At 41.5% G+C, this 12,788-nt stretch overlaps 2 protein-coding genes across 5 annotated transcripts in view; one reads left to right on the forward strand and one right to left on the reverse strand.

Moving 5' to 3' along the window:
• LOC121286424 (proton myo-inositol cotransporter) overlaps positions 1 to 9,738 on the reverse strand; it is a 162,665-nt gene extending 152,927 nt beyond the window's left edge. For 2 of the 4 annotated variants that reach the window (XR_005944933.1, XM_041203530.1), the window contains exon 1: positions 8,895 to 9,737. Coding sequence is in view for 3 of the 4 variants with exons in the window: in XM_041203530.1 (XP_041059464.1) it covers positions 8,895 to 9,447 (553 nt within the window). In the remaining variant the exon portion in view is untranslated. Of the gene's footprint in view, positions 1 to 8,894 lie in introns of all 4 variants that reach the window. The other 2 variants (XM_041203532.1, XM_041203529.1) reach the window with 1 other exon arrangement.
• The window catches only part of lrrk2 (leucine-rich repeat kinase 2), a 226,984-nt gene continuing 222,807 nt past the window's right edge, over positions 8,612 to 12,788 (forward strand). The window contains exon 1 of the mRNA XM_041203526.1: positions 8,612 to 8,807. The gene's annotated coding sequence lies outside the window, so the exon portion shown is untranslated. The remainder of the gene's footprint in view (positions 8,808 to 12,788) is intronic.

Here is a 12,788-nt window from a genome sequence, read left to right on the forward strand (position 1 = left end):
TCATTTGTCTGAGCCTGATTTAACTTTGGCTTCACAAACACTATGCTTTCGATTGTGAATGATTAATGGATCGATCGAGGATAATATTGTACCTCCTGCAACAATGCAAAGTTGATCTTATGTAGTCCTGAAATTTAAAGATAGTAAAATGTGAAATCTTAAGTCAGTGATATTCCCTTCAATCATCTTACAGTTCTCAGGATCCATTCATCAAAAATAATAACATCATATTTTTCCCTTGTTCCTCATATGATGACACCCTATTAAATCAACAGCCAATTGCATCCACCATAAAGTTAACTTGTCCAAAGCTTTGTCACGTGCCCATTAACCACACTGGATCTCAGACATTCAGCACTAAATTCAAAATCTTCGCTTTGATCTGTAGAACTTGCAAGAGCCTTGCCCCACCCAATCATTGCAATCTCCACCAGCTGCCTTTATATTGCTGCTCTCTACCTTTCTGATTGAATGCAAAAAATGCACCAGCCTATTCATTTACCTCAACATTAATGAAGTAGTGCATTCAGCTGTTTTAATAGCATTCTCTTAAGTCCTTCCTGATACCTGTCTTTCATTCACTTTCTTTAAAACTCTCCTCAAAATCCATCTCTTGTCCTAGCTCATGGTCGTCACCCCCCCCCCCCCCCCGCCAATCAATCAATTTCCACCTTCCTAGTTTGAGGTCAGTTTTCTTTCACCTTATTTGTGAAGCACCTCCTAATGTTTATTAAGTAAAACGTGCTTTACAAGTACAAGTTGCTGTGAGTGTTATGACATTTTTAGCTAGCTAACATGGACATCAGTACAGTTCCATCATGCACACTCACACTGCAATCTAAGAGCTGTTGCAGAGAAAATAGAGAACTAAATTTTTGTAAAGATTTTCAATTTTACATTGAACAGTGAACACAGTCTCAAAATGCACTGATATTCCCTCAGAAGAATACTAATGTTGTTAAAACAAAACAAACGCACACATTGAAATTTAATGCCTGAACAGCGGATATGGAGGGCTGTAATACTAACAGGACAGCTGATCACAGCTAAGCAAGTACACTTTTCAAAACAACAGATTAGATGTTGCCAAGCAACAATAAATCAATCACCCTCACCATTCCTAAGAGCACACTGTTGCATCTATGCTGCAGAGTGCTCTAATGCTGAAGATGACAGATTTATACCACAGGATGATGTTTGCAAAATTAATTTAAACTTAAATTGCAATCCAATGTATATTGCACCAAGACCTGAACAATGACCAGGCTTGGGTTGACAAGTGGCAAGTAACGTTCGCGCCACATGTGCTGGGCAATGGCCATCTCCAACAAGAGAGAATCTAACCATTGCCCCTTCACATTCAATGGCATTACCGTCGCTGAATCCCCCACTATCAACATCCTGGAGGTTACCACTGACCAGAAACTGAATTTGACTAGCATACACATACTGTGGCTACAACAGCAGGTCAGAGGCTAGGAATCATGTGCTGAGTAGCTCACCTCCTGACTCCCCAAAGCCTATCCACCATCTACAATATACAAGTCATGAGTGTGATGGAATATCCCGCCTTGCCCGGATGGGTACAGCTCCAACAACACAAGAAACTTGACACCATCCAGGACAATGCAGCCCACTTGATTGGCACCCCTTTGACAAATATTCCCTCCACCACCGGCACACAGTGGTGGGGTGTACCATCTGCAAGACGTGCTGCAAAAATTCACCAATGCTCTTTAGGCACCTTTCAAATCCATGACCACTGCCATCAATAAGGACAGGACAGCAGATAAATGGGAACACCACCATCGCCTGGAAGTTCCCCTCCAAGTTACTCACCATCCTGACTTGGAAATATATCGGCATTCCTTCACTGTCACTGAGTCAAAATCCTGGAACTCCTTCTCTAACAGTACTGTGGGTGTACCTGAGGTATACCACAGGGACTGCAGCAGTTCAAGGCGGCAGCTCAGCACCACCTTCTCAAGGGCAATTAGGGATGGGTAATAAATGCTGGCTGAGCCAACAAAGCCTACATCCCATAAATTAATTTTAAAAATAAGGTTTTGGGTTCAAACCCCACTTCAAGGGCTTGAGCAGATAATTCAGGTTGACACTACAGCATATTACTAAGGGAGTGGTGCATTGTTGGAACTGGCACCTATCCAACAAGACATTAAATCAAGGCCCCATCTGCTAGTTTAGGTGGATATCAATTATCTCATAACACTATTTAAAGAGTAATGAAGTTCTTTTTATCTCCTAACACTTAACACTTGCAATAAACCTCTCCAAAAATACAGTTAAACCGATCTCGTGGGACCTCACTGTGCACAAAATGAAACCTGCTACAATGTAGTTATGAATTGTTGAGCTTTCTTAGTTTGTGGCGACTCTTGACGCAGTGTCAATTTGATTTGCCACTTGGGAGATTTATGAAATATATTTGGAAAGGACGCAAGTATACAAAATCACAAGGGAATGCAATATCTTTATATTACAGTGTCATAGATGTAGATATAGGGCAGTGGAAATCAGTTCCCATAAAAGAAAGATGCTTCTACCACTTAAGAAAGCAAATGACATCACCGAATTTGAGGCCATCCAGAACTCACTGGATTTTATAATACTTGTTTCTAAAAAAAAGTTCATACAGTTGTATGAACTTTACATAAGAGTTCTTGCAACCACTTTAAAGTTGGATTAGAAGGTTACCTTGCTCAAGTGAGCAACTGTAAAAAAAAAGGCCCAGTGGATTATCAATACAAATTCACCACAGCTATACTTGGCGGTGGCCAATGGCCTCAACTTATCCACACCATAGCAGGTAATCAAATACCATCCTACAGTACTTAGCAATTGCGCAATTCAAAATTTAAAATGGTTTATAAAGTGCAAAAATAAAACGGAGGCAACAGCAATTTACAATGCTGTTTTAAAGTCATGCATGAACCACACTGCATGAATTCAAATCTTCTGTAACAAGGAATCAATCACCAATTTGATAGCACATTAAATTCCGCAAGTGTCGATGTGTTCAGGTGGTCCTCGCATCTGATGCAATATATTTGCAAACAGTAAGCAGCATACTTAATTCCTTGCCGACATTACTATAACTTACTTTAACCACCCCCTCAACCAATAATGCCCACTGTATAGTACAATTTAAAAACTATTGCAAAAAACAATTTAACACATTAAGGAAAACGGTGGATTTTAAAAAATAATTTGCATCTTAAATTCTATCTCAAAGTTTATAAAACAGCACAGAAAAGCATACAAAACTTGGGCTTCTAAAATGCTACAAATTTTCCCTTCAAATTCAAAACAATTGCTATCCCTGTAGGTTCTTGTGTTCTAAAGCCCACTACTGGCCTTTCATCAAAAGTGACATGTTGTTTACCAATTGTTAACCTGACAACCAAAGCACTTGTGTGGCAAGGGAGGGAGGGGAAAGAGGAATTCTTCATATCTATTTTCAACATTGGTTAAATAGTTAAAGTCAAGTCGGGTCAAAGAGAGGCCATTTTGGCAAGTGTACACAGCCAGTGGCGAGGACTTTCGTCTCCCCAGTATTTAACTGGAAGTGTAGCTCATTTAGGAGTGGATATCAGTAAAGCAATTTGACACAAAGTTGCAATAGTTCAGCCCATCAAATTCATGCTAGCTCTGTGTAGAGCAATCTAGTCAGTCCCATTCCTTCACTTCATACCCATTAGTCCTGCAAGGTCATTTCCTTTGCTTATCTAATTTCCTGTTGAAATTGGACATGGTTAGCTTACATTTGGAACTTGACCTCATATCTTCAGATAATATCGCCAAGGGGAAACCGTTAGAGCAGAAAGGGAGCTGGCCAAGGATACATCCCCAAGGGACTCAACTGTGTTTTGGGCAAAAAAAAATTACTGCTTTAACTATGATTGAATAGAGAATGGTACCAATGAGAGCAATCACACTGGACAATAGAGGAGAAGCGTTGGAGGAGGATATAGTCAACAGTGCCAAAGGCTGCCAACAGATTGAGCAAGGTGAAGAAGGTTAGTGTACCATGATCACAATCAGAGGATAACATGTATGGCATCAATTAGAGTAATTTCAGCACAGCAAGCGGCCATTCAGCCTATCAAGTTCACACCAGCTCCATGTGTGGCAACCTAGTCAATCCCATTCCCTACTTTATCCCCGTACCCCTGCACATTTATTTTCTTCAAGTTTTTGAAATCATTGATCATCTACTGCAGCAGGGGCAGAAATCAGAATGGAGATTCAAACATACATTAAGCATTCCTACAAAGTGTTGCAAAATGCAGGCATCGAATGCAAATGGGTTTATTGCATAATGCAAAAAAAATGTAAACTACTTCTCAATCCTTTTAAGCTATCCTTAGGAGTAATCTGAGGCACAACATATGACAATTAAAGCACACTTGTAAGAAACAACTGACTTTCAATCTATATTTCTGGAGTTTTCTACCTTTTTAAGGTTTTCCTTCATCTCATGTCTAAATCTCTTTTAGGTTAATTGTTCAAGATTGTCATGATTAACCCCATACTCATGTGACTGCTGGCATAACAGAATGCTGTGATGTTTTTCATTTAGTAATTCCTATGGGGAACTGAACCCTTCCTATTGTGTAGGTAATCCACACAGGATTTAAATCTTTTTAATGCAGTCATAAATATTTTTAGTCACACTTCTGTTCCTAGTCTTCTGTTGAAAGTACTAACTGCAAGATTCTTTTCTACTGAATTTACAGAAATCAGCATGCCTGTCGTGCTGCTGCACCCAGTTTACACATTCAATATTTAAAATGACTACAATGAACATATAAAAATGCAGTATTTAACATAATGCACTAGTCTTATTCTATTAATGTTTATCAGTGCTTAAATTGAGTTACTTCACATAACACCTACGTAATAAAGCTAAATAATCTTTCTTAATATTAGAAAAGGGATTTTTATAGTGCATCACCATATCTCTCAAAATCCTCCAAATCACCCAGGTAGTGAAATCTTTAGATTTAATGGATTACAGCAAAATTATGCACAGCCAGGTCCTGTAAGAGGTAATAAATGCACGACTATAATTTATTTTGATGTTGGCAAAAGGGCGAATGTTCATCAGGAACTAAGGGAACACCTTGCTTTTCTTTAAACAATGCCACCTAATCTCATTCAACATTTAAGCAGAACCATCAAAAGTGCAGCACATACTCAGTCAACTACAATTTTGTGTTCAATTGCATGAGGTTTGAACTGAGCCTTCTAATTCAGAAGTGAGAATTCTACCAGCTGAGGCAAGCTGACAGTGCTTTATAGAATTACAACTACTAGCACTTCCAGTAGTGTAAACTAAAAACAGGGAAACATGAATCAGTATTGTCAAATTTCTAAACGAACTTAATTAAACCTAACATTCACAATATAATGCAGCAGTAAACAAACATTACAGTCATGTCCTACTAACTGAAATCAAGTATATGAAAAAATATTGTAAATAAAATTCCTGTTATTTACAACATGAACGTTTGATAAAAAAAATCTCAAACAGCCTCAATACACTGAGCTCCTGATTTCAGCTGCAAGGATACCTAGCATGGACAAAACACCACCCAGGAAGAAAAGTTAGAGTGGGAATCATTGCTAAACTGCTGTTTTACAATCACAATTCCAGAAATCTATTCAATTTCAGGCGCAGATTACGGACATGGTGCCTCATCTGCAAGACAAGTATGGCCTGGTGATTTGTGATGATGGCAGCTTTTAAAAACACTTGACAAAAGCCTCTTCAGCCTATGAATTTAACCATTTGTTACAGGGATCTTGAAAAAGCATTGGGAAAATCCTTCGTAATTTAAACAATGTAAGCGTCACATCAGTTCAAATATGTCACATGCATATTACACAATAAAGCAGCAATACAATGTCAATGCCACCTCTTAATAGCTACAACATTGGGTAAATATTGATTGTGCTAATTATTTATTTTTAGTGATTCTTGGCAATACCGGCATAATTTCGAGGTGGTTATGAGCTACCTTCTCAAACTATTGCATTCCATGTGGTGAAGGTGCACCCACAAAGTTACTTTGTAAGGAGTACAAGGATTTTAACTGAATGGCTATGAAAAAACAGCGATATACATCCCAGTTAGGATGGTAAGTGACTTGAGAGAAACCTGGAAATGGTATACCTGCTGCCATTTCCTACTAGATGTGTGCTTGTAGACTTGGGAGTTGCTATGGAAGAAGCTTTGGTGAGTTTAGTGAAATTTGCTTCAGGCCAGAATTGGAAGGACACATATCTCAGAGGATTGTAGGGCTGGAGGAGATTAAGCAGCTAGAGAGGGGTGAAGCTATAGGGTGATGCTTTGGAGGAATTTGAAAACAAGGATGAGATCATATGAGCAATAGATGGATGGGGCATGATGTGAGTTAAGATATGGGCAGCAAAGATTTCAATTACCTCAGGTTTAGGGGATGCTGGCGAATGTTAGAATAATCAAATCTAGAGATAAAAGGCACTGATGAAAGTTTCAGCACAGAAGCTGGGGAGGAGGCAGGCAGTCATAAGGATGGCACAAATATTTGGCCGTAAGTTCGTCTTGGGGTCAAATATGACTGTCTGGTTCAGCCTCTAAGACAATTGCCAGGGAAAAAGATGACCAGCGAACAAAATTTCAAATGGGGGTCAAAGGCAATAACTTGGGTCTCCATCATTTACTAACTTAGTAAGACATAGTAGCTCCCATGTCTTGAGATGCATGAGACAGACAAAACAATCTGTTCTCTCTTGTCCACAGCCAATCTTCTTCCATTCACTCCAGTCTGTTGATCATCCCTACTGGCAGTCTGGCGCCAGTTCATCTTGGGGGATTCATCGAAAACATTTAGTTCAAGGAAATTTCTGCTCATCCAGTAGCGTATGTCAGACCAGCAGTCTGATATTCACAGACAATGGAGGTGTCAAGAAAGGTGGTGGCAAAGTAGAGGTGGATGTTGTCAACATTCATGTAGAAACGCATGCTGTGGTTTTGCATGACGTCACCAAGGGGTAGCATGTAAATGAGAAGTAGGAGGGGCCCCAAAGAGAGATGCTTGGAGGACACCAATGAGAGGAGGAGAAACCATTACAGATGATTCACGATCTACAACTAGATAGGCAAGAATGGAACCAGGGAAAAGTATTCCCATCCAGCTGGACGACAGTGGAGAGGCACTGGAGGAGAATGGTGTGGTCAACTGTATCAAAGCATGCAGACAGGTTAAGCAAGACGAGGATGAATATTTTACCCAAATATACGCATTTCAGTTTTTGTTTTAAATATATATGTCAAAACTCTTTCATCAAAAAGCAATAACTGATCCCTACATTGCCTTTGCATGCTACTGCATTTAGTTATACCTATCAGGAGATCGGTTGTTGTGGTATGTCACACTGGTCTGCCCTACACCATCCTCACACATCCACTATATTGCATCTGAAACTGTTGTAATGTCTATCATCCAGTTATACTTAGGCTGACCCTTCTTTAGGATTGCCACTCCACCACCACCCCACACCCCGCCAAAAAAAACCACAAGCAGGAGGGAGACACCTGGGGTACTGGCTGGGAAATGTAGTCTCAATCCCTGCTTGGTGGAACTGGGTGGAGAGCAGACTACAAATCCCAGAGGCCATTGAAGCCATGGCGTTGGGTGATGTGACTGTTAAGTGAAACGCTAGAAGTTGAGGTGAAGGGCAAGAATCGTGGTTGAATATGGCTGTGATACAGAATATGTAGCAGCTCGGTTGAGATGGAGGTTTTTTTTGTCGTTGCTGTTTCCAGTATCTCGCTCTCTCTTCCCCACTTCACCCTGCCCCCACCACCCAATCATTAAGCATCAACAGGAGTAAGAGGTGGGGGTACAGGATTTATATTTACCTAGCTCTGTTTGTACAGAGAACTCAAACCTCAAATCTGTTCATGCCACGCTGCCAGGTTCCATGACATCACTTCTGTCGACATCCCCCAGAATACATCCGGCCAGAATTAACAATCTCCACTTTGCCCTCTAGAAGAGATCTCTGTAGCTTTTCAGCCTTGATCAAATGACTGAAATACCGACATTTTTTTTCCCGGATGTCACTTGAGTATTTTTGCCCTTGCTATTTATGCGCCTCTTCATTTGTCTTCCTGTCTGCAAAATGGAATTTTAGGCTTATGCTTAAAACTCCAAATGCAGACAGGAAGACAAATTAAGAGAAAAACAGAAAATGCTGGAAAAACCCAGCAGATCTGACAGCATCTGTGGAGACAGAAACAGAGCTCACGTTTCAAGTCCGTACGACTCTTTACTGTTTTTCTCTCCACAGAAGCTGTCAGACCTGAGTTTTTCCAGCATTTTTCCGTTTTTCTTTCAGATTTCCAGCATTCGTGGTATTCTGCTGTTATCTTCAGACAAATTAAGAGATTAATGAAATTGCAAGAACGAAAAGAACTTAAGAGCCTTCGTACACGGAATGCAAAAGGCTGGAAGAGCAATCCTCCATCCCCATCCCCAAAAGGGTCACGCAGTCCCTCAGCGATGGTGGCTTTTGAAAAAGGAGCGCTTGCAACGTGACGACGCCACGCGGGGTCCCCACGAGACTACCCCCCTTGCCCTCCCGTAACGGCCCGAGGCCCCGCCCAGCAACTCGGTGAGTGCAAATGAGCGACCGAGGCCTCACTGTCCCAAACTCGTGTCCGCCGGCAATGCACAGTCCAGAGGCGGCTTCATCAGATCGGGTAAGGAGGAGCGGACCATCTTTGCGGCTCCTCACCGGTAAGCAATCATCTCCCCCCTCACAGCACCCCCCCCCAAAGTCACACACTCTCTGGGCAGCCCGCGGAATTGCACTCCAGGACTCACCGATGCCTAATCCCACCACGACGCGTCCGGACAACAAGGTGTAGCGGTCGCTGGCAGCCGTCATCACCGCCGCCCCCACCGTGAAGAGAAGGCTGGCCAGCAGGATGCAAGGTCTCCGGCCCCAGTAGCCGTTGAGGAGGCCTCCGGCCAGCGCCGAGATGGCCGCCGCTCCCACAGTGGCCGAGACCACCAGCTCCTGCCACAGCTCGTTGAGGGCGAACTCTTTCTTGAGCAGCAACAGAGCGCCCGACACGACTCCGGTGTCGTAGCCGAACAGGAATCCGCCCAGGGCCGCGAACGTGGCGAGGACGTAGACGAACCGGGGGTTATCGCTGCCTTGGAACTGCCTCCGGGCGGCCCGCTCCAGCTCGCCCCCCGCCCCGGTTGCCATGGCCGCCAACGAGCGGTTGTTGTTGTTGTTATTCCCGCCGCCGTCTGCCGGTCTGATCAGAGTCCGCTCGCCCAGCGCCTCCCGCTGCCCCTCCGGCCTGATCCACCGCTCTCCGCTCAGGTCCCTTAAGCTGTACTCAGCGTCGTTTTCTTTACGGGACATAAGGAGCCGGGAGTGGGCTCCGTCTCGGGAGGCGGCTGCTGGAAGGTTCTGGACCGCTGTGGGAAAGGCTCTCACTCACTCACTCGAACCGTCCAACACAGGCGTCCGCTGCTCCTCCGAGCTGCTAAACTGGTATGGGGGTTGGGGGAAGGAAAAATATCCAGGCAGTGAAACAGACGCGCCTTCGTCACGTGCAACTCATATGAAGGGGACAGTGGTGTGAACTAGTGCTTTAAAGCGCTCCTGAATTTTGTATTTCTAACGACGGCCAGCCCCAGCGTTTGCCGTCATTATTCTCAAACCTCCCCCCCCCCCCCCTTTACGTTTTAAAAGTTTTGTTTATTTTAGTTTCTACTGCAATCCCATGCGCATGTATCAATATTTTTGCTTTTTGTAAATTGATTAAAAAGTGAATGATAGTCTGTGCTGCTTCATCCCTGCTGTTCTGTCTGTTAGAATTCTTCAATCTGCCTGCTTAGCTGCTTGTTGATTTGTTCCTGCCACGTACTCCTTAAAGGCAGTGTCAGATTGAAAGTCACATCAAAATGGGGAAATTGGTGCCACAGAGGCCAAATAATTTTTGTGGGTGGCTTCCTTCAGAGTTAGCAACAAACATTGCCCCTTAGTCTCTGATTGTGAAATTCAGGCCAATAATCTGATGCCTACTTTTTTTTAAATTAGTCACGTGTTTTCATGTCAGGTGGAAAACTACTGGATAAAGCTATGATTTAAAAAAAGCTGCAGAAAATCAAGATAAAAGCAAAAAACTGCAGATGCTGCAAATCCAAAACAAAAATAAAAATACCTGAATTTTTTTAATTTAGTTCTGTTGAAGAGTCATACGGACTCGAAACGTTAACTGTGTTCCTCTCCGCAGATGCTGCTAGACCTGCTGAGTTTTTCCAGGTATTTTTATTTTTGCAGAAAATCATTGCCTTTTGTTGGCTTAACTGAAAAGATGTAATTTGTCTATCCAGGAATCAGCCATTAATGAGCTTTTTTATTCCCAGTTTCTGCATTAGTGATACATATATAATAAAATGTTAATTTTATATAAAGTGAACAGTTCTTTATCAGTTTACATCAATTATATTTCAAATGTTGTCATACAGCAGGTACAAAAGTACATGTGTGATGAACTTGCAAGAAATAAATTGTTTAGATAAAAAATATTTATCTATAAGCTTTACGAAAAACAAGCATTGGAAAATTCATTTGAGAATGAATAGCTCCACCCAGAGGTGAATCTACTAACAATTTAAACATTCCTTTGATTATGCCCTTTTCAACCAGTGCTTCAGGTTCTGGATTGAAAACAAGATATTCTTGCTTCCCAGGTGTTCTCAAAAGCTCACCGCAATCAAAGAATTTGAAACTAACTACTGTAATTGTTGTGCCATGTGATTTAAATAAAAAAGGATTGATTAATGTCTTATAATTATTCTGTTAAATGCATTACAAATAGTCACATTTAAGCAATGGTCATTAAATGACAATGCAAAGAACCATTAATTGTAAGGTTTTCTTTTAAAACTGGGTGACCAGTTTCATAATCTTAGATGATCTCAGACAAAGCAGCAATATTGGATATTCCTGATCTTTCAATGTTAGTTTATGCCAGATATTCCAACGGTTGCTATCCTGCAAGCAAAAAGCTCATCACTCAAAAGCTATTGTAATGTAATGAAGTTGTTTAATCAGAAAAAAGGTTAATCTCTAAACTGTTACAGAAAATAAATGTTTCAAAATATATCTGAAGTACAGCCCCAATCAGAGGCATATCTTACAATCAATTGTTCTTCTGTTTGCACTGTTTTTGCCCAGAACTTCACTTTCTTAATTGATAACAAAATATTTGTGCTTTCCAGGTACACTACTGTCAAAAGCTGAGCACAGTCAAAGAAATTGAAACAATTCATTGTAGTGCTGTAGCTTAAGTAAACAATGGGTAGGTAATAGTTTCACAATTATTCAGTGAAATTATCTTGCAAAATATCACATGAAATACTGTGATTTTTAAACAAATTCAAAAAGTTGTTGAATGCAGTTTTTTTCACAAACTGTTTACCAACTTTGTGGCCTTAGCCAGAACAGCGAGAAAGATATTCCTGAAGGATTGTATCAATATTAGTCAACAGTGCATGCTTTTGACAACTATCTATTTCTGTGGTCTTACTCAAATAAGGCCTCTGACCATTTTCTTGTATTTCTAATAACTTACGCCCCCATGCCCCCTTACAACCTGACTTTTTGTATTCACCCTGCATGATACCCTCCCCATTTCACTTACAACTACTACTTGCTTCAGTTCTTCTGCAGCTGTTAAATTGCTCAATCACTTCCACTTCTGATGTGTTTGGTCTCCAGCAAAACCTTTATTAAATTCCCACCCTGGTGTTTCACATATCTCCCATCTTTGCTCCTTCATGTCCACCTGCCCTGTAGTTTAGCCACCTTTACTAAATCGACTGGACCACATCAGGCACTGTCCTTGACTGAAACTCCCCAGTACCCTATGATTATCCTTAAAAGTAAAGGTAACTTATTTTCTCAATTATCAACTGTCTCTTTACTGCCCCCTCTTCCCTTACGTTCTCGTTCTCTTCTATATGTTGCCCGTTGGTGACATCATCCAGAGGCATGGTGATGGGATTCTCACACGTGCAGATGACAAGGTCCACTGCTCCACCTTCACTCTCAAACTGTCTGCTGTCTTGTCAGATTACTTGTTCACCAGCCTTGGATGAGCCCCAATTTCTTTGTGCTGAACAGGTAGAAGACTGAAGCCATCAGACAAGACTGTCTTTCATTTGCAACCACAAATACCATGCTTGTTACTGGTTCCATGCACCTTCTGGGATGTTAGCTGTGGCTGAACCAGGCTGTTTGCACTCTCAGCCTCAAGTTGAGCTTTCACACCCACATTCCCTCCACCACAAATGCCATCTACCTGTACTTGTATCTCTTTAATCAGGCGTATCTCAGCCCACCTGCTTCTGATATCCTCAGCCATGTAGAGATTGCAGTCAATTTTTCTGCTCAAAACATTCTGCAAATCCGCCTCCCTCTCCTTTCAAGCTTTCCATAAAACTTGCCTATTTGACAAAGGTTTAGTTCTCTCTTATAATATCTTTGGCTTGGTGTCCATTTTTGTGTGATAACATCTCCCTCAGGTGCCTTAGAATGCTTTTTTCTTGTTGAATAACCCACTGAAACTATGTTGGCTCACAGAAAATTGACATGATAGCAAAGTGATATGGGCTGCCAGTAACTGGAATATAGCTAATTTGGGTGTAATAAATAGGTCCATAACAAGATCATCAGGTTGTAGCAAAGTGGAA

The sequence above is a fragment of the Carcharodon carcharias genome, chromosome 13 (genome assembly GCF_017639515.1).
Source record: "Carcharodon carcharias isolate sCarCar2 chromosome 13, sCarCar2.pri, whole genome shotgun sequence".
Taxonomy (NCBI): domain Eukaryota; kingdom Metazoa; phylum Chordata; class Chondrichthyes; order Lamniformes; family Lamnidae; genus Carcharodon; species Carcharodon carcharias.